General features: G+C 40.7%; 1 protein-coding gene across 4 annotated transcripts in view; it reads right to left on the bottom strand.

The window, feature by feature from the left end:
• The window catches only part of pns (DENN domain containing pinstripe), a 34864-nt gene extending 14805 nt beyond the window's left edge, over positions 1–20059 (bottom strand). For all 4 annotated transcript variants that reach the window (XM_086970394.1, XM_022841681.2, XM_022841680.2 and 1 more), the window contains exons 1-11: positions 17760–20059; positions 11135–11244; positions 8155–8295; positions 7268–7420; positions 6363–6470; positions 4624–4786; positions 3506–3631; positions 1466–1656; positions 1031–1208; positions 530–765; positions 14–234 (exon numbers count right to left, since the gene is read on the bottom strand). In XM_086970394.1, coding sequence (XP_086826520.1) covers positions 14–234; positions 530–765; positions 1031–1208; positions 1466–1656; positions 3506–3631; positions 4624–4786; positions 6363–6470; positions 7268–7420; positions 8155–8295; positions 11135–11244; positions 17760–17871 — 1739 coding nt within the window. In that variant the 5' untranslated portion in view covers positions 17872–20059. The remainder of the gene's footprint in view (positions 1–13; positions 235–529; positions 766–1030; positions 1209–1465; positions 1657–3505; positions 3632–4623; positions 4787–6362; positions 6471–7267; positions 7421–8154; positions 8296–11134; positions 11245–17759) is intronic.
• Between the last annotated feature and the right edge of the window lie 2146 nt (positions 20060–22205).

Genomic DNA, 22205 nt, shown 5'->3' with positions numbered 1-22205 from the left:
CACGCTTGCTAACCTGTTCAGAAATATTTCTCTCACAGCATTATTTATACAAAGTTCCTCCAAAGCGGGATTCGTCGGCGTATGCAATTGTCCTTGTTGGCCATGCTGCGAAGCCATTGTTAAAACTGGAGGTGAACGTAAAAGACCTTGGTCATCGAGATTGCTCGTCGACTTCTTGCGAGATTTCCGAAGGTTATCCGGAGTATCCACAACCTTCTTTGCTACCGCATGAACCTAGCAAAAGGACAAACGACCAGTTAATTTTTGCTTGTTACAGCACGAAAACATCCTGGGCATCTTATTAAGCGTGGCACGTAAAAATATTGCTAGTTAAGGCGCATATTTTTGCTGACCTGGCCTTCGTAGTTAAATAACCTTTTCTTTGACAATCCTTTTAATGTACGACACACACACTGCAAGAGACCTGTTAGCTCGGAGCCTTCCTACTTCTATATGTTCAATGAGAGCAATGCCTTGCACCGCAACCGCATAGACGACCAACATTTAAAATCAACATAGATTAAATTACCTTATGAAAGACATCACTATGATGTTGCGATATTTGCTGTGGTGTCGGCAGAATGCCGGAAAATGATGCTCTCTCGCGTACTGCTAGCTTCTCGGAGTCGACGCTGATATCAAGAAAAGGCAACGAATGCTTTTTAGATGAGCGTCGCTTCTTATCCGCGCGGGCCTCACGGTCTGGCGTCGACGGGGTTCGAAGTTCATCGACGGGAGCGATTACGATTGTAGACGGCACCATTGCTAAAGACAGTAACGCGTTCCAATAGAAAAACAGGTGTTAAACGAAAAGCTTGTCCGGACAATATAACCTGCGTCATGCGACAAACCTTAATTGGTGCTCCAAAATGACGGTTGTTGCATTTCCATAGTAGAGACTTTCGGTAGCGTTTTCTGTATTGAAATGATTGTATATTCTATGTAGAATAACATTGCGGAGGATTGTGTTTCAATGTTTGAAAATCGTTTTATATGGAGCCTAGTCTACGACATGCGAATTGATGCTCACACTCAACGACAGAGGACGCTGTTGTTGAGAAAGCTGGCTTTTCAGGAAGAGGCAACTTGAAGACATTCGTCAGCGTATCTACAAGTTCCCGTGCTAGTTCCTGACGATGAGGAAACGGTGGAAGATCTTCAGGCACCTTCACTCGACAATTGTCCAAGTCGACTAGGCAAAGGTTGGCCTAGAGGGAAGCACATAGGCGAATGTATAAAACAAGAAAACGAATAGCCAATTTAGCTACTTCGAATCATGTGTTATTGGACATATAACTGCAGCACAAAGACGTCAAGATACGTAACAAGTGACGGGATAATGAATCATTTTAGAAATTTAGGATTGCTCTAAGCAAAAGCTACCTAAGTACCAAAAGAAACCGAAGCATGGATTATTTCGAAATCGTCAGGCAAAACATCTATAGGTGTATTCTTGCCAACTAACCTCTCCTGGGACTATATTGGCAAGCACTTCGGGGGCCTGGCCGGCCGTACACAGACCCATTATGTAAGGCACCGGGGCGTCAAGGAAATTGTGCAGCGGCGCCGGTAGCACAGGAACGTAAACATGTGCCCATGCAAACGGAAAAAGTAACGCTGTCACGCATTCGGCGACGAGCATCAGCTTATAGTAATCTAAAACGACAAACAAAATAGGTTCATGACAAACACTCACCTATTAAGAATGTTATAAAATATCGTCGAAATTCCTAAGATTTTCTTATAAAATGTGTGTCCTTTTTTTGTTGTAAATTGTCTAAAGCTTTTGATTCAGATTGTTCATTTTTCTGTATGTGTTTGTAGCACAGAAATATATTTATAGCTTTTAGTATAAAACCCATTTTCAAACGGACGTTTTGACCGCGGCGATTTCGTCTATTTAGACCTTACTTTCCATATCACACTACCTATACATACATATGCACACATATTTACGTCGAGATACATCGACAAGCTGTCTCTTAAAGCTCGATTTCGATGTAAAAAAGCAATGCCGCAGTCTTCTTCCAAGCCAAGATGGGTTCCTCCAAGAAGTCACACTCTCTTAGCTAACCGTTTTGGTAGGCCGCTGCATCTAGCTCCACATGTTTGGAGCATCTACACCTTGTTCTCCGAGCAAAGGCGGAGATCTATTTAGCTATATGTGGTCATACGCGATGGGAATGTCCATGCGCGTATGGATCCGATCTTTTCGTTGAGTGTACCTAAATTCGTGAGGAGGTTACAAATCGCTGTTGACCTAATTGTTGCCGACGTATCGCCACTAAACGTAAATGGGGGGCCGGATAACCCTGCTGGGTAGTACGTCTAGTGGTTAGTTAGTAAAACTAGCCGCTTATTTGACGCCGATCGAAGATCTCTCGGGCTGAATGTAACTACGCAGCTGCTACGGAGACTTACGCGAAACACTATGTCTACGAGGATATATATGTGTGCAAATCATTAACCTGCTAATGCCGCATTTAAGCCGTTGTAGTTGCGCAAGAAAAATTCCCAGCCCTCCCTTCTGTCATTCTTTTCGATGATTCGCAGGTTGTCTGTGCCGAAAGCAGGTGGCGTATGGAGAAACATGCAATCAATATATATATATAGTCCACAATAGGCTAGATAAGCGCAACAGACCAAAGGACAAAAGTCTGAAGTGCTAGACAAAATTATCGCTTTTGAGGTAATAATGGCCAGATGCATTTTCAGATTATTAGCTTTGTCGATTTACTCCCACTAGAAAAAATGGGGCGTTGAACGAGATAAGATAAAACAAAAGTAAATATTATAGCTTATTGAGGGACCATGATACTAACTTGTTGAATTTCTAGAACGATTTTATTTTAAACTTTAACAGAGTAAAACACTCGCGGATTTTCAGAGCGATACACATACACTTCATCCAATGTATAACACAAGCTTATTATATTGTAGTATATTTATACATATAGTAATAACTATTTGTCTGAGTCGATCTGATTCGACGTTATTGAATAATCCGCGAGCTATGGAACTGCTTCATAATTGGAGTTATTTTAGAAATTTTGCTGTTGGTACACGTGAGACGTCACATAGCCATAGTATTGGAGGCAGCTTTTAGGCTGGTCAGCCGCTTTTTTTTCTCGCCTGTCTTAACCTGTAGCTTGTAATTAGGTCAGGTGAGATTCTAAACAAATTTATATCTTGTTATTAATGGTAAAAGTGAACGTGTTCAAACACAATGATAAGTTTGCATTAAACAATTTAGGTACAATATGGTGGCTGACAGCCTTTTTCACAGAAGAAGAGAACAAATACTTTTCAATAGCGCTATTCGCGCCATAGTCTACATGTATGCGAGTCCAAAAGTTATTATTTTTGCGACCGTTTTTCTGTCTAGCAATGAAAAGCTAGACGGTTCGAGTTTCTCTGTTCTGGGTCGTAACGAGCGTATTCCGTAGAGATCGAATTTACCATATACCATATGAGATATAAGTGTCTTTATGATATATTCACTTACCTGATGCGCAGAGGAGCACTTGGTTCTCAAATAATACACTGGTGAACAATTGCAGGAGATTCTCAACACCCAGAAGAAGAATAAGCTCACGGAACGAATAGTCAAAATGCGGCAATTCCATCGATCCTGTAATTATTGTTATAAACCGTTGGTATTCGTTTTCAAGCAGTACATACAGGTGGTCGCCGTCAATGGCCTCTATACCCCAAAGCGAGCCATCTCAAGTAACGTTTTACGCCGGTATCAGTAATAACACTAGAAATATTTATTCGAGACCAGTAGAAACACTTTTACAACGAACAAAATCACACTTACGTGCGTTCTATCATTTTTGTTGTCAACAATAAAATTCAATTTTCCAGCTCAACACTATAAGAAAAGAATGATGTAATTAACCATTTGTACGCAATATACTGCAGCTTCAGAAATGCTAGAGTCTAGAGCGCAGTGAGAACGGCAAAGGAGCAAGTCAATAGAGTGGCGACAATCAAGATGCCGGTGAACGAAGGTGATATTAACATTAATAATTATTAGAGTAATCTAATATATATATATAATGCGTGCAGGGAATTAACAGAGTGACCTAAGAGGTACTGGTCCACGTTCATAGGACGGCTATATTTGTTAGCACACTGCGTGTTCGTTTAAGTACGGACCAAAAACAAACAGTGCCGAAAAATCAAATTGATTTAAACCAGTCCCCCATTACAGGTCTGGGCTCGAACCAAAATACAGACAAACATTGTTCCGTGCTGGGAGCCGGCCGTCTGTCTGTGGAATGGTACAGCGATACCGGACGTAAAACTCGAAAGATAAAAGTTCAAACCTGTAGACCTAGTGGCCGTGATAACTTGCTTTATGTCAACTGAAATTCTTTTGTTGTTTCTCTTTAGAGAACAACGTCTTTTAGCTATTTTGCTTTAGCAGAATACGATAGCTCCATGAGAAACCATGGCCATTCAGACGATTGCAATGCAGTTAAATAATGCCATTGTTGAGTTTGTAACCATTCTACGCTATAGTAAACCGTATTTCTGAGTTGGCGATAGGAAGCGTTAGCAAATCAACCGCAAATGATCACCAGGTAATGCACGAGCATTACATCGCTCTTAACATACCAGGCTGTTGAAAAATGATTTCATCGTACAGATGACAAAGTTGGACACTCTTGCCTTGATCTGGCATAGGCAACTCGTAGAGGACATTATAGAGGTAGCACTCGTACGGTAATTGCGGAGGTTCTGCTGCGGTAATCATTCGATGCCACGATTGAAGAATCACCTGCAAATGGCATTGAAACGAGATTATATAAAAACAGCTGTACGCATGTATATATATATATATATATATATATATATATATATATACTGAGTATCGAAAGGGTATTGACCCCTTTTTAAGCCGAAATTTCCGTAAGGACTTTTTGTATCTTAAAGCAGTAGTACTGAACCAAATATGCGCCATCTTGATTGATAACCCGTGGCATTTTTTCGGGTAACACTACAATCCCATTACTACAAAGGTTCTGTGGTTTCTGGGCGAAAATTTGTGCAAGTGATTTTCGCATTCCCCATTAAAACTTCGTTAACTCCATTAAGGGAGTTCTGAAGAAATCGAAACAAACAATAGTTTAATCGTATAAGATCCAAGCTATACGGTGGATGCGTTGAAGTTTCCCATCTAGATTTTGTCAGGTTTTGCCGGGTAGCTAAAATGCTCTGGCATTATATATGGTAAAAGACGACGCCTTTCCTGGTCGATTTTTTTTAATGGCTTATTATAGTCTTGACAGTAGAGACTCGAATCAATTGTTTTGGCAGGCAGCAGCAGCAGCAGCAACTCATAATGTACGATTCCTTCCCAATCCCAAGTCTGGGCCCTGCCATAGGTTATGGAGCACATTTCTTTGTCTATTATTATCTTATGTGACCTTATTTATACCATCCGTGATCAAGCGCTTTATAAGTGATTCGATTATATAGAGTTCCGCGAACGGAAATACGATCGAGTAACTCTTTTGCATCAATCCGTGTGACCCTCAAAACAAGGTTTTTTTCCAGTGTTATTCAAGGGTCAATACCATAGCTACTCGCTTGTCGGCCTCGCTCACCTTTTTTCGTATCTGATTAAGTAAGGTGTCTTTCACATCGAAATTTCCTGAATGGAAGACGATAAGGCCATCTTCCAACAACTCGACCATAAACAGCATACATTGTTCTTGGGCCTGGGCAGCATATATGCATGCCTTTATCACAACAAAATTTTAAAATGTAGTGAATTTTTGCAGAAATCGAACTCATCTGGCTGAATAGAGGCCTTACAACAATTTTAGCACATATACTATTATTAAATAGCAGCTTTCAAGTGACCTATAATATTTAAGATATATTAGTTTACTTTAAAGTTATTTAACTAGAAAAACAGTTCAATCTATATAAAAGTTGTGAAAAATTGATTATGAAAATTCTGGATCAGACCTATTGGCTGAAACTTGACCACGTATCTACACATTGTACGTCTTGGTCCAATTTCCACAATCACTGAACAATATAGTTATTATCAGATCGAAACAATAGGTTTAAACAGTTAATTAGTTGTTTATGGACGATAATTTTATTTTAAAGATGCTATCGTCAAGAAATTGTGGATGCGCCGGCCGGAAGTTTCTCAATGGCATACACTACCATCGCGGCTAGTTTTTAACTCTTCAAGCGTTTAATTCTGACATCGAAGACGATAACTATTTAGTTATTTTTAGGTCTAAATTTATAACAACGACCACGATGATGATCAGGATTACCATTTTTATTATATTCTTTATAACAACGTATTTTTGGAAACCGTCTGATGATCTGACCTTTGCGACGCACACTATTGGCACGGTCGATATCAAACATATAGCCTTGACGCTGTAGAGAGTGTCTTTGTTAGGGTCGTATAGGGCACCAACCGGTTCGCTGTGCACCTGCAAAAAATCCATTCGTCCACAAAAAAAAGGCCACCTCCACGTCAGACAGAACACCTTTCAACCTTAAAGAAACAATACATATTCAATGCCAGTGTAGCTTGCCTCTGTAGCAATTGGTCACTAGCATTGTCGGTCACCTTAGGAATAAGATTTGGAAGAAGAGCAGTCGAAGCTCTCTTTTGCGACCTTTACCGAAAGGGGAACAAATTTATTTTGCCACGCTGATGATCGTAAATGTCATAATATATTACTGGCTAGCGTAGCAGTCAATTACCGATGCATTTACAAGCTTAACTATTATTCAGGTAGAGTGCGTCTAAGTCGCCGTTGGCGACGTCCTCACGCGTGGTAGTGGAAACATACGCTATCCACTGAAGTTAGTAATGTAGTAAAGGCAAAGCTGCCATTACGGTTGTAGATCTAGGTTTTTACTGATAAACTTGACGCAGGTATTTTTCCACTGCAAATTGCGAACTATAAACGATACATATCAACTGCCGTTAAAGGTGAAATTATTATAGAAGTAAATAAGGTTGATCTAAACATGCTCACTTTTTTCTAGAATATGGCAATAAATACAACTGTTACTTATTTTGCTCTCACACATTCGACGACAGAACACAATACTTCCGCAACTCGTATATATTTGTATAGTAAATCATCAAACGGATGTAAACGAACAAGCTGATCACGCACCGACGATATCGATCTCTGAGATATCTTTCTAACATAGATAAATTTCTCTGATCCAAACAAGATTCTTATTTACTCATCACGTGTACGTGGATGAGGACCTTTTTCGTGGCGAGCTTTGGACTGAGTAGTCGAAACGATCTGGGCAGACTCCGCGAGATAATTCCGGACGAATGGGCTCTAGCCTCGTTTAGCTCAGCCAGATACATTTGCTGCAGAGTGTGTAATGCCGTGCAGACGTCTCGGTCTCCAACCTAAAACAATTATTACTAGACAGTTGAATTCAATTGTATTATAGTACTCACTTTACCCTTTCAATATTATAGTGTCCCTATTGGACGAGATGTAGTCCGTGAGCTAGCTTCCAAAAAAAACCGATTATTTGCATAGTTTCCAATGAATCTCTTGCTTTTTTATTCTTCTATAAAGAAATCCCTAACCATATATTTGAGGTTAAAACGTCTATAGTTTCCATTATGAAAAAAATGCACATTAATAAACCCCTATGCTATCGAATGGTATTAGGTGGTGTTATTGAGTGGTTTACTCGTATTTCTTATCATCAACCTCACGTCAACAATGAAAATAATTTAGAAAATCATCAAAAGTTGTAAGATTTGTTACATTTCACGGACTCCTGAGGCCTCCCGACGACGAAGACTCGCTAAGCGTCTGCGAACTGCGAATCATCTTGATATGACCAGTAAGTAGTATATAATTCTACTTGCTAATCGAACCTAAGATGATCTTCGGTAATTCAAATAGCTAAAAAATCACTGAGCGGAAAACCGAAACTGAGCCGCCAGTGATTATTACTCTAGGGCTCAACCTGATCAATGCCATAACGCACGACGGTTACCTATCATTGGTGTTGTTCATAAGCGAACGGCATCGTAGCCGTTGCTGCAAAGGTCGCTACAGCCACCCTTCTATTAAGGCTCAAAGCTCCTACGTTTCTAACATCTGTTCTAGGGATTTGATCCCTTACCTCTTCGTAGAATAGCAGCGCATGGCCGTACGATCGCGACCCGTCCGCCCTCGTGACAATAAACGTGTGAAACCATGAGTTGGATTCAAGCACTTTCATCTTCTTCTGTGTGCAAAACGTCAGTCCTGACGGTAGGCATAGCTGAGATAAAACAGGACAATAAGCAATAGACAAAAACAACAATAAGCCATAATTACTTCTTCACACGCGTGATAATTTCGTATAGAATGGGCAACTTTCACATTTTCTGTACGTCGACAAAAAATACCCTGATAAAAAAAACAATGTGGTGGATTATTCGAATGTTTAACTGTAAACATGAATATTATTCTAATCTAAATCCTTGCGTAAAAATCTGACTCAGTTTTATGCTTTACGTATTACGTAGAGTATTACGTTATCCTGAGCTATTAAATATTTCGCATAACTACTGAACTAGGCACACTTAGGAAACGAAATTTCGTAGGTGTTATCACAAGATCTTTCACTATTTAAAATCACAAGTTGACCAAGTATCATCAGATCATTATAAGTTTAGGTATACGTATTGTTTAAAGAGAAAAAAAATGCTAGTGGGATCCATCGAAGACTAATGGAAGCCTTGGAAAAGAAGGCCCACGGTAAAAGAGTAGTTTATTACTGCTGCAATCATTTGGAGGACAGAAATTGTGAGGTTGAAGACCACAAGGCTGCTACACCTCGAAACTTGAATCGCAAAAACGAGGGGCTGTGATAACCAAAATGTTTAAGTAAAATAGAGAATTGACAATACACTCCAGTCAGCTCAATGTAAAAAGACACGTTATAAAGTTGCAACAAAAAGGGTAAACATAACGATGAAAAGCTAAAAGTTACCTCTTTACAAAGTCTGGAACAGAAGGTACGCTGAAATCTAACGACAATTTGCGCAATTTTTATCAGCAAAAGTCGGCATAGAGCATACGGTCGCTGTAAATAAGACTGTGTCAACTACCAAAAAAGAAAAATGGTGTCTAATAGGAAAGTGATGGCCGTGGTGAATAAATCCGGATGTAAACTACTCCGGACAATTTTTATTTTTATTTATGCAATATGACAATTTTATGCGTAAATATATTTTTGCTATGTGAGGGGTTTGTTTGTATTGTACATTCGTGTTGCCGTAACGCTTAAGCTATACGCAAAAATTGAGAAGTAAATCTACCACATATAATAAATCAGAGGAACGTACGCTCATCGAAAAGATCATCAAACTTTCTAGGTACATTATGCGGGAGTAAAAACTTCGTAATAGCACCATGTAACCTGTTTCTAACCAGCTGCCGTACGATGGGATTGACCATTTTTCAATAATAAAAAGAAAACTGATTTCATTGATTCTAAATCGACCTAGAATTATAGACTTCAGCTTAGGTAGATTAGTTTTCATAGGTGGATGCGTAATCAGTATTGGATTTGTTTTTATTTATGAAACGCCGCACTGTTTTAAAGAAGAACTCAAAGAAACTCGATCAGTAATAATAATCACACTTGCTAATCTACTCTGGCTGTAACTTCACTATTAAAAAACTATTAAAAATAAGTAAGCTATCATAAAAGGTCTACAGTTTCCTCAGCCTAATGGTAGTAGTGTTATTTGATCACTCTGTAAACGAGGCTAATCCATGAATGAATTACCGATGAGTATAGTCAAAAGCGAAATCAATGAGATCCGATTTATCAAATACGGCCACCATGACTGAAACAATACCCAAAGCTATTGTCTGAAGGAAACGATGGAATTATGAACAAGAAATATTAAGTGGGCCGCGTGTAAATAACTATAGCCTACTATGGGTATCTAGGGCTGCGATGTACATCATTGAACAGTTATGTGCAGTAAACCCATTATAAGTTCTTTCTTATGTCTCACAGTTAAAACCAAACAAAAAAATAAGGAAGCAACTAATAAATCCATTACATTTTGCATGTGTGATTTGCCTATTGTTCTCCAATTGATACTAACAAACAGATCCGTTGTACTATTCTGGAAACTATTCGAGATAGTCAAGGGGGGCCCAGATATATTTAGGTTCCAAAGATGTTTTGAGCCAACAATATAAATCGAAGATGTCCGGTAGCCATCAACATCTTCCAAAAAAAAGAAACAACAGATTTACCTTTGGGATCAATATGAGTGAGCTACAAATGAATATATTGACACCAAAATAGCGATCCTTATGGTGTGGTGGTCCACTTCTATTCAGACGAAACTCGCACGACTAAATAGGTTAGAGTTCAGGGAAACAAAGGGCGTAGGTAGAATGAGATAGAAACCTTTAACTGATGGTTAAACCTTGTGATATAAAACTAGGCGATCTCATGAATTTCGCTCACACCTGCAGATTATCTTACTTAAACCAGAAATGAAATCTTTTCTATGACCCATGTTCACTCCAAATCAGCAAGGGGTAATCTCTAATCACCCTATTATTATATTATATTAGGAATATAGAAATAACATGCAGCTGTCTCATTAAGAGAAAACATATCATATAGCCAGCCCTTGATATTTGTCATCTTTCATCAGCAACACAGTCGCTAATAATCGGCTCAACGTGTATATATATATATATATGGACACAAGGGGAAAAAGGGGGTTATTTTTCGCATGAGAGAAGCAAGGATTAGTTACACCTGTGGGTGCAGTTGACGAAAACATTTTTAAGTGTGTAACCTCTTATCAGCATTAATAAATAATTACGCAGCATATAGATAAACTATGTATCACGAGAAAATATAAATAAAATTACCTTTGGTCTGTTATCCATTTTTTAAAGTATAATTTATTTTAATATAAATAAATACAAAATAAATTTTTTTAAACTTCGTTATCTTCACGTCGATAACTTAGCACGTTTATATGGGTGTAAACGAGGGTTTCCTAAAAACGAATCCGCCCTAGAAAACTCCGTTACATACACAGTGTTGACAAAACTGTATAAGCGGAACTGAGACTTACCATATTAATGGAATTAGGGTCTATAGTGTGGCCTTCGACGTGTTCGGGGAAGTGAACAAGGGCCTGCGATTTATAGGATCGTTCCAAAGGCGTTACTTGACTCTGTTCCCCTGAAATTCAAAAAAAGATTGCGTGGTAATACACGATATGATAATAATAGATTGAATCTAAACACTTCTAGTAGCTCTGAACACACAGACTCAAATACCTAGCTATCTCATTCTTAGACAAAGGGAGTATTGCACAGGAATCTAGCTGACATTATCTTATTATTTTTTGTTAATCTAATCTTACGTAAGTTGAACTGCTTAGGTTTTGTGTAACTGTTGAGTTACCCTATAGCCTATCGGCCTTAAGCCCTTTCTAATTATCTCGTTCCAGTTTTTTTTTTACTCACACCGCAATTATTCCGTTGCGCTATTTCAACAAATGGATTGCATTGTTTTTGCAAGCTCTAGAAGTAAACTTTGCACTTTTGAGATGAATCCTGAAAAGTTACGATGGCCCTGGTTAATTGATGGGCTCGCCGCACCCAATCGTCTAGTAAGAACATCTCAAAAGTCACCCTATATCCACGACTGACAGCCAAAGATAAAGGTAAAGGCAAATGGTAATCGAAAAACTTATTTTAATTGAAAATAGGCTAAAAAGTTAAAGTAAAGCCATTAACGTCCCGCTTCACGGCCAATGCTATTCTAGTAAGTAATCGTTATTTGTTTCGAATTAAATACGAGACAGAGTTAAATGAAAGATCGTCCATTTTTGCTATATTAAATGTGAATCTTCGTAGTTCCATTGCATTTTAAGATTCGATTATTACTTCAACTTAAAGTGGAAGATCTATCGCTTGCTCAGAAAAGGCCAGGTTTCATATGCGTATTTATGTTGCCCCTAAAGGAATTCTGTCTCAATTTTTCGTGAAAAAAGAAGGGAGCGTGTCAGGACGCGTAAATTATGGCCTTATAAACTTAGTTTCACATACATCAGACTACTGTGTAATATATCCGAATAGTGACAAGTGAATAAGAACTTAAAATCGATGCGCGGGGTTCACTGTTTCCAGAGACAAAAATATTTTGTTTAGAAGTTCTTACTACGAGAGCGTATTCTGATTAGCAGGAATATGTAATCAAAAAAATCCAGCACAACTATTTCTAACGATACACATATGAAGGATTATGGCATACGTTTTTGTGAAATAGAAACGCGTACAATTTCTACCATCTCGTCCAAATTTTATGATTCTAATAATCATACTACTATAAATGCAATTATCATTATAATATTAACTTTTTAATGGTTTATTTGTAGGGACTTAAATCTTATATAGTTATAGTCTAATCGCATCTTATTGTAACTAACTGGATGTATTGTTACCCAGGCGTACTGCGCTTTTTCGCTGATAAATCATTTAAGTTTCGAAGTTGTGCCCAACTGTTACTGTTGTCAGCATATACCTATTGCTGGACAAAAACACTTTTCAGAATCATGAAATAGAGATTTCTGCACGCCTGTACTTTGTTTGACAGAGGATTCAACTAACTAGCTTCTTGGGAATATTTCCGCTTCTGTGGGAGCAGAGACACAAGTCATTTAGGACTCTTGATTCGGTAAAACTGTGTTAATATACCGAGCTGTTGTTTGTATCCCACTAAGCATTTGTCATGTATGATATATCTTGGAAATAATATTGAGCTTACTGAGCTAGTTAATTACTCTAAAATATCGTCCATATGCTAAAAATTGATATTCGGGATAATCTAACGCATATACGGAACCATATGGGGTGTCCGCCCCACGCACGTCATGTATCTCTATCGTTTATTTGTGAAGTTCAATTATAAAGTAAAAAAAAAAAGGATAAAGCTCACTTTAATTCGATAGTGCGAAATATTCCAGCTGCGAAACAATCAATTGTTACTTAGAAGATGGAAATGTTAAAAAAATGCTAAGTGGAAATGTTTAAAAAAAACTTTTTTTTTGGCTGAATGAGGTAAGAAGATATCTATGCGAAAAAAATTCACAAGTTTTTGAATTGTGAAGGCTTAACAATGTCCAGGTGTAGCTATACAACTGTACACAGTCGCCGAGTGATACCGTAGATGAACCCAAGGTTCTACAGTTTTTCTATAATTGATTCGGTTTAATTTAGCCCAAAGATTAGATCCAGTATGAAACCAGATACGATACACAAAAAAAAAAACTACTAAAACCCGTTAGAAAAGCAAATCTCAAAAGTAGTGCCAAAAACCCAGTCAGGCGCGGCTGCATGGAGGAAAAAATAATGCTTTATCGATATATATGTTTTTATCTTTTATCACTTGGGTCACCTATTTGTTATTACTAGTTAGAATATGTATATAGATTTACTGTTAACGTATCTATGTGGTCTTTGGATTAAAACAATATTGTATGTTCAAGGATTTAAATATAGTCACTACTATCTGCCAGCTGAATTAGATATAACTATAATGTTTATCACAAACATCTCACGTCGAACGTTTGAATAGTTGCGGGATCTGGCCAGAACCATAAAATTTAAAAGAAAACAATCGATTATGTTTACCAGTGGCCTTGGATGATACATCTACAGCTGTGCCACTAACCAAAACATTAACAAACAACTTTTTTTTTTTAGGTATTAGATTTAAATTTTGACATAGTTTGAGCCTTTGTTTGTATACAGCGCCACCTGTGTGGTCTGTGTGCCATTGTCTAAGGAACTGCCTAGTTAGAGCTAAGGTCATGGGGAAATATGGAATTCCCATAATCGACTATTTCATCCATTTTCCTACAAGCTCTTACACATGATTACACATCTTATACACTGGGGCGCTTTGAGGTAACAAACTTCCAATGGGGGATTCGACGAAACGCTGCTCGACACCGGTAACTTCATGCGGTTGAATACATTGCACCAGTCTTCCAATACATTATAGTTTAAATGGACTTAACGAATGAACAATCTAACGTTTTCAGGTAATTGAATCTACACAGTATATAATGGTACCGTCTTACCCTCTACTGATCTCAAGAGCTACGGATTCTGTCACCACTGTCTGTTAATATCGAAGAAGTACCTTTTGAATAAAGAATTAAAAAAGATTATTATACAACTGTGAAATGACTTTAAGGTTTTTGGGGACACCAACGAGAAAGTAGGATGGCAAAGGTCTGTCTACTCAATTGCAGCGCATCCGCTTAGGGCTAGACGTTGAACTTCAGTTTGTTTTTTTCTTAATCTCGCCTTCTCTCCATAGAGTAGTGGACTACCGTTACCATAAAAACCCCTCAAAAAGATCTAATTTGTTCGCGCTCTCACTAGGTTTTCCTTCGTCAGTGGAGTCTGTCAGAGTGAAGCAGCGTAGGGGCAGTACTAACTACAGCGAAATCAGCATCACCATTAACACCCGCCCTCAGGAAAGCCTTCCGGCCTACGTGAGAAAAACCGCAGCCATCCACTCATCATAGCTCAGTCTAACTATTCGTAAAGAGCCGTACAGTTTGCTCATTTCGATCATCACCAGCCCCGACAGACTATCCCCACAGCCATTGCAGGCCCCGCGAGCATGTCACAAGAGGGGCCGGTCTGATGCTGTCAGCGAAGCTAATCCTTATTAAAGCCACTGACACTACGCCAATATAGGACACGTCAATGAAAGAAAGAAAAAAAATCAGACAGGAAGGATGCGAGAGCGAAGATGCTCCAGCCTGTTATATGACGAGTCAAAGAAAAAGAGCAGACGAAATGTTTGCACGCAAAATATAAATATGAAGGAGCAGCGCTCGAAAACCAGACAGTTCCTCTGGACTCCACCGGAAACTCTGCTTAGTCTAATGGCTGATTACTATAGCAATTGTATCGTATGACGTGTAGACTGTTATAGATAACCTGCTTGAGAGGTATAGCTTGTTTTTTGTCAGTAAACGGGCCGTCTACACCGATTTTATAGTGGGAGTGCTACTTTTAAGTTAACTCACTAATATGTAATTTAAATTATTACCTGATAGCAAACAGCTGCCTTTCAATATTACAAGCTACTAAGATGGCGCAAATTATATCTCAATTTGGTCTTAATAAAGTTTATTTCTCCTAGAACACTGCTGGCATAAAAGTATTTGAAACGCGTTCATTTCCGAGCACATAGAGATGCATCTGTTTAGGTTTACAATGTATCTGATAAGCAAAAATGATCTTCCCTTTATATCGGTGTCAGGGCATTTGTTCAGACACTCACTGACAGTTGTCTATTGGCATCTCTTCACAGAAATGAGAAGCATTTGTTAGTATAACATGCCAGTGGTTTGATAGAAAAAAGTTTCGGGAGTTTTGAGCGCCTTCTGTAGCCCCCCAAAAGCCTTGGTAAGTGGCTACACTCTCGGACGGACAAACGCCTTACGATCGTACAGGTTTGTGTGTACTATTGAAAGGCTCATTCAGATCGTTGTGACAATCAAATTAAGCGCCACCAAATGCTACTTATTATAAATAGGCGGTAGCTACTAAGTTAAGAGGACGCTAAAAAATACGGCGGGAATTCCTTTCAATCTGGTATCAATAAATGGAACATAGTCCTTCTAACCAAAATTTCGTATATAAATATATATGCCAGCACGAAACTGTTTGTTGTAGATATATGAAAGCCTATTTCTGGATATGTTTTAAAGAAAAATAAAGGCCTTCGACATTTCACATCATTATTATTAGTTCCTTAATCTAACAGTTGTGATGTATGAAAACCATAAAATGCTTGTCGTCATAGGTATGTCCCCGCATAACTTCGAAGGTGAAGTTACTTGTATTTCCTTCTTATACGTCTAGTAACAATAATTTTGTTGCGTCAAAGACTGCCTTATTTTTCCGGATTTACTTTTCATAATTCCTTTGGCATATCAAACTTCGGCTCTTGGGTGTACCTTACCAACGATTGGAGATACAATTGACGACATTTCATATCATCTAAATGCACGTACCTCTGTAGCTTAAATGTTTCAACTTCGAAACGTAGCAGCATCTGTATGAGCACTAACGGAGTCATCATAAGAGAATGACAAAGAATCGCTTTTATTTATTATTGTACAATGGGCTTTTTGCCAGAAAAAAACTGAATCAGCTGGGCTCGTCGCATCACCGGTCTTTTGCCCAGCTCAGCTCCCAAATATTCAAAATCTGAGTTTATTCTAACGACCTGTATTTCCAATAGTCGGTGTTCAATGAACTGTGAAGTCGATGCTCCGTATAAAGGAAAGAGCAACTGAGACGACTTGTCTACGATGGGGCAAACGGGACGACAGGCCCACAATGGCTATTCAAAGGCGACAGGCAGACGAGCACTGTACGGTAAAGCCGCAAACCCGACAACCCTAATATGATACGTACGTTCATTCAACTTGCCGCATTCTATCGAAGCTCAATTGTGCGACCACTATTGTGACTGGAGCTCTATGGGTTGTGTCTGTGTAGTCAGAAAAGGCGGGTGGCAAGGGAACCGGACACCGGTTTTTCTGGCCAGGAACAGACAGAGCGCGAGGGACTAAATGAGCAAGTTCTGCAAGGAGGCACTAAACATAATATAGGTCATAAGGCGGCGTTGTAGTAAGGGGGCTTTCTGGGATAAGTTGAACGATATTGGAATGGCGAAGTTAGCTTTAGCTAGCACCAAAAGCCAACGAAGTAGGTTTACGGAGTCGACGACAGGCCACCGCTCTGAGAGACTGGAACTGGGCAATTTGCAATGATGGACGGTCAAACAGACAGACACGCACGCAAACAGACTCAAAATAGGAGAGGTAAGTCTGAAATGGTATTCTGGACAAGAACTTGACTTTGACGAAAAGTATGAGCATTTAAGGAAAAGTAAGAGAGACTTATGCGCTAAGCAAAGTCCTAGCTCGACCTAACACCAACAGAATTTCACTGGCATACGCGCCAGCTTCTAAACTAGTAGCACTTTGCGCTTACTGGCCAGATTGGGCTGTGGACCTGGGCAGCAGACTTTTCCGACGACCTAGGCAATGAAGATGTTAAAATAAGTAGCACGCAACACCCTCAGTTCTCTACCTCTGGCTGCTCACAATCTCATACGTTTCTGACCGACTACGGTGTTCTTCTAACCTTTCCGGGGTTCTAGATATCTTTCTTTCTTGGCTGCATGCTTTGCCTGCCGGCGTTGCCTAGTCAATGGGGGCGACCGCGATGCCAAGCTAGCAACCCTTCACGACAACCGGCGTATTCATGTTTGCCTAAAGCTGCATACATATGAGCGAAATAATGCTTGCAATGTGAAAAAAATGTCACAAAGTTGAACTCCCTTAGCGACCTTGTACGAATATATGTCGAGGGGTACAGCCGTGTGGCATATCCCAATGCTAACTACTGCACATACGCAGAGGGACACTGCAGATACATGCGTTGAGTACGTTTGACGGGATATGCGTTTTACAGACTATTTTCTAGTTGCAGGCTGGTAATAAAGCGCAAACAATACAATATTTGGATCAAACAAAGTCAACGCGCCATACACAAACGACTAGCCAAGACATATTCATAAACAATCTATAATGCGTTTTTCTTTCGTAATCTGCATACTCTTTGTATAATATATCCGTACAGTTCTACCCGTACCTTGTTGAGAGTTAGGCTCGAGCCCGTTATTTAGATCTAATCCACACACGACCACATAATCTACTAGCCGCCTGCCATTACTGCACAGCGCCAGCTTATCGTTCGAGTCCATTTTGTTACTCCTATAACAATTATCACCGTTTTTCGCTATAGATGACTACTATGAACCGTCTTGTTTCGATTTCGCTCCGGCTTCTTGGATGGTTTTCTCTGCGAAATATCCCATTTTCACGATGGACTCTCTTCGCGTTCACCGTTCCCCTGATGAACCATGAATATCCTGTTATTTTTCTATAAATTTTCACAGTCGTTCATTGTATCTATTACAATATTTTGTGCAATGGTTTTTCCTGCTGTCACCCCGTACTTTCACGTTGATTCTTGCTCAACGTGAATTTCATTGCTCTTTATCCTTTAAAAGTACGCATACACATTTCAAGTCACCCAGATAACCAATGGTGGTGATCACAAGACAAAAACCTTTTATAATTGCTTTCCAATAAACGGCCTATGACCAACCCTCTAAAAGCGAGAACACACATACGCAAATAACGTTTGCAATTTTTACAGGCACTGCTGTCACGTTGCACTGTTGAAAATCAGCACCGCTATACTGCTTCACACTTTGTCAATCTGCCGCCCTGCGCCTCCTTCGTAAGCTTGGCATCAGTAGCAGCTGATATGCCTTGTATCCATTGAGTGCCGTCCCATTAACGTCCATCCTTGTTATCTCTCGAAACTCTGATCATTGCCGTTCGACGCGCTGCAGTGGGTTACTTTACCGCGGCACCTCCTCGCCAAACGATACTACCAGAGCCAATGGAAGGGCGCTGATCTTTGTGTACGTCGCAGGAGCGACTGTATAGACGGTAAAAAAAAGTGAATAATCATAGACAGGGCACGCGCCGTTAGAATGGCGACACAAAAAGGCTGACGAGAGGCTGGCTCTTCTGATAGAAGCTGAAATTAGAGTTTCTTCTCTTTCTGCCTACTACTGTATGCGAGCCAACGAATCTTCACGTCGGAGTATGATTTTGTTCGCAGGTCTGTCTAAGTGCGTGACGTAACGCATGTGCGCACGCAGCTATCGAACACAGCTGTAACATGGAGATTTTTTTAACAGCACTTCCCAGCAGAGACTGCTGCAGCCGGTATCGTTTCTATTAATATCGTTAGGAGCTTGAAATGACTAACTTTAAGCCAGCTGGTTTCTTTGGGGAAGGTGGCTCTACAGGCTGTTTTGCGCGCTCTGCCTTTGTTGTTCGCGCAGGTAAGCAGAGCTGGATGTCCGCAGCCATCGCGCTAACATGAATCATTATTTCTTCTATCTTCCATATTCTTAACACGTTTGCATTGACTTCAACGTTCCCTCGAAAACTCACTATTGTTGACTATAGTCGACTTCGTCGCGAAGGTAGACAAAACGTGTCGACAAACCATCACAGCATATTAGGGGAGTTCCCAGACACAAATCGACCTAAACGCTGACAATGGTCGCTATTGAGTGTGTATTTATAACAATCCTTACTACGAATATGGTGTTTCGACGTATACATGAATGAGCAAATGCTGTTGTTATTCTGGCGTCGCGCTCGTTCACTGTATTGGTACAGTCACACAGAAACTTTCAATGTATTTGTGAAAATTTACGGTGATGGCAGCTATTTGCGTCAACTAGGTGCACTTTGATCATATGATTGCAGGATGCACTCTAGGTCAACTCCGGGCCAACACAAATAGACAAACCGAACGTACGCGGCTCGTTGACTAGTGACCGTCCACTGCGGCCGCTGCTAATTCGGTCGTGTTTGAATGTTATAGTTTTCGCGCCACAGGTCGCAAAGTTCAGGGCCGAAATAATTCAGCGATCCGATCTACTCGTTAGCTGTTAATAAGCCGATAAATCGTTGAACCGTAGATAAGAAGTCGCCGCTCCAATCGTCAACTCGGCCTGCTGTATGAACAAATCGATATCAATACTTTGGCTATGGACAGTTTTGCTCATGGTTAGGGCGCAACCATTTAGAACGGCCTAGCGTCGTTTATTTGGCCCACCCTAGCTTGTAGACTTTGCAATTTGCACTCAACTTCGACTATTATTCGCGCTAGCAAAAGATTGAGCCGCTTTTTCTGTTCGACAGAAAAATAAGATGTACAGTGACACTTTATCGACGACATGGCTCCGTCATTCTGTATCCATCTCGTTCCGCCTATCGCAAATGCGTACTCACTACCAAAAGTGTACGACACTACAGGGAATCGCAGCATATCGTTATCCTACTTCGTGGTGCCATGCAATGCCGTCGGATACCCCCTCCTCCCCCCTTCCCCCTCCCCCCACTACCGCACCACAAACAGACAGACAGACAGCAGAAGACACGGCCAACTTTGATACTCGCTGGCTGGTTCCCCACTATGCTCCGTTTTCACTTGATCGGTGTCCTCTCATTCGACAGAATGGGTATGATAAAGAACGAGCAAATAGTACTACTCCATGAGGCGTATGAGCCTACAAGAGCTTTCACCCCGCTTGCGCTCCGCTGTTTCCTGCTATCATTGTCTATACTTTAAAGCAGCTGCGCCATAATGCAGCATCGCTCTCCGGCACCTATCAGGCACATTGACAGCTTTTTCAAACTGGCTCTGACTAATCGACCGGTCGGTTGGGTTCCTTGAGACGGCCCAGCGGTAACATGTTTGCCAGTGAACTGGACGGCGCTCACATACGTAGTATAGTTCGAATCGACGCGCAGACACAAAGTTTGATCCTCGGACAAAAAGAAAACGATGATCAACATAGTCGATTCGATCATATCCCACAACCCCACAGTCGGAGGAACCAACAAGACAAACAACAACGACGACGACGACGACGACAACAACAACGGTGGTGGTAACAACAACAACAACAACAACAACAACGGCGACGATAACGACAATCGACAGTGAGTAGGAAACCAATCTGATGGTCTGGGAACTGGCGCCTGTTACAGCACCGTAACAGCCGCACCGCGAAAACCAGCGAAACTCACAGCAACACTTGCAGTAGCGCCCCCAGCGATCGCGAATAACAGCTGGAGCTGCTCATAACAGCAGCGGCGGTGGCGACGCTATCAGCGGTCGTACCTCCCGCCGCTTCCGCCCTACGAGCAGGATATCACTCTCCTCGCGTTTGCCGTTCGTTCGCCGCCGTTGCTGCCGTTACCACTACCGCCACTGCTAATCAGCCTTCCTATTATCGAACAGGTAGCAACAGCAGTAGCGCGCAGTACCTAGAGAGCGAACGAGAAAGAGAGGGATAGTGCTCACACGAATGCCGGCGAAAATAATGTAGACCAATGGGCGCCAGCGATCGAAACTGGGGCTGCCCGCCGCTGTGAAGATCGGCGTCACCAACCAGCTCGCTCATTCGAGCAGACGGCTGCACCGCGGGGCGCCCCGCTGGATGAGGCCCATAGGGAGGGATAAGCAGACGCAGCAAAGCGGACGGAGACGGATAGCAGCGCCGAAGGGAAGGGAAGACCGTACAGATCCCAGAGGGGAAAGGGCAGGTAATGGCTGCTGTTTAGGGGGAGAGGGAAAGGGGGAAAAGCATTGGTGATGAAGAAAATAGCACCGCTCCGTTGCTCTGTGGCAGGTCTGGACATACTGTCAACCCAGCTGAATATGGAGAGATAGTCGACCGGGACAGCGCGCGAAGAGGGAGGACGAAATGGCGCGATAATTTAAATTGAAATTTCACCCGCAAAAAAAGAAGAAAAAAAGGCACAGGTAGGACTGGGCCCCACCTGTGCCTTCTTTTTTATCCGGGTTTTGCGGAATGTATTGGTCAGCTTCTTGCAATACGCTATGAATAAAGGAACTATATTTTACTACAAGCGATAAGACAGGTAAGAAAGGATTCAGTTTGTGAGATTTTATTTGAAGTTATTCGGCAAGTGGTGGCTACAAAAAAATTATGTGATCAAATTATGGTATGCAGATGCCATGTGTTGCCTCACTCAATAGGCCTTTCCGATTATTTTGTTTAGAAAAAAATCGAAGCTGGTTGTAGTACTAGAGCACAAATCATACATATCTCCAGCTAAGAGTATGAAAATCGCCACGCCTATTAGTCACTTCAGAGTGATATGGAGATGTTTCTAGGATAAATTTAAATTCTCGCCAGTTTTATTAATTATCGTCAGTGGTTTTTCCATAAATATGTTTTACTCAATTGTGCGAAATAGACTCTATTGTTGCGCATCTTTCTATCTGCAAGAATGAGATTAGGTCTTGCTAGACGTAGCGGCTCAGACAAACGGAACACAACGTTTTGTTGATGGTCAGCTATAGGGCTTTTAAAATCATGTGTACAATACTTCAAAGGTTACCATTTCTCAAAGGGCGCGTTGGCTTAAGTGATTAAGTCTACTCGTAAAAGAGATAGAAGCCGCTGGTTCAACT

Source organism: Varroa jacobsoni, unplaced genomic scaffold, assembly GCF_002532875.2.
Source record: "Varroa jacobsoni isolate VJ856 unplaced genomic scaffold, vjacob_1.0 scaffold_943, whole genome shotgun sequence".
In the NCBI taxonomy this organism is placed as follows: Eukaryota; Metazoa; Arthropoda; class Arachnida; order Mesostigmata; family Varroidae; genus Varroa; species Varroa jacobsoni.
This window is presented reverse-complemented; position numbering and strand designations above follow the sequence as displayed.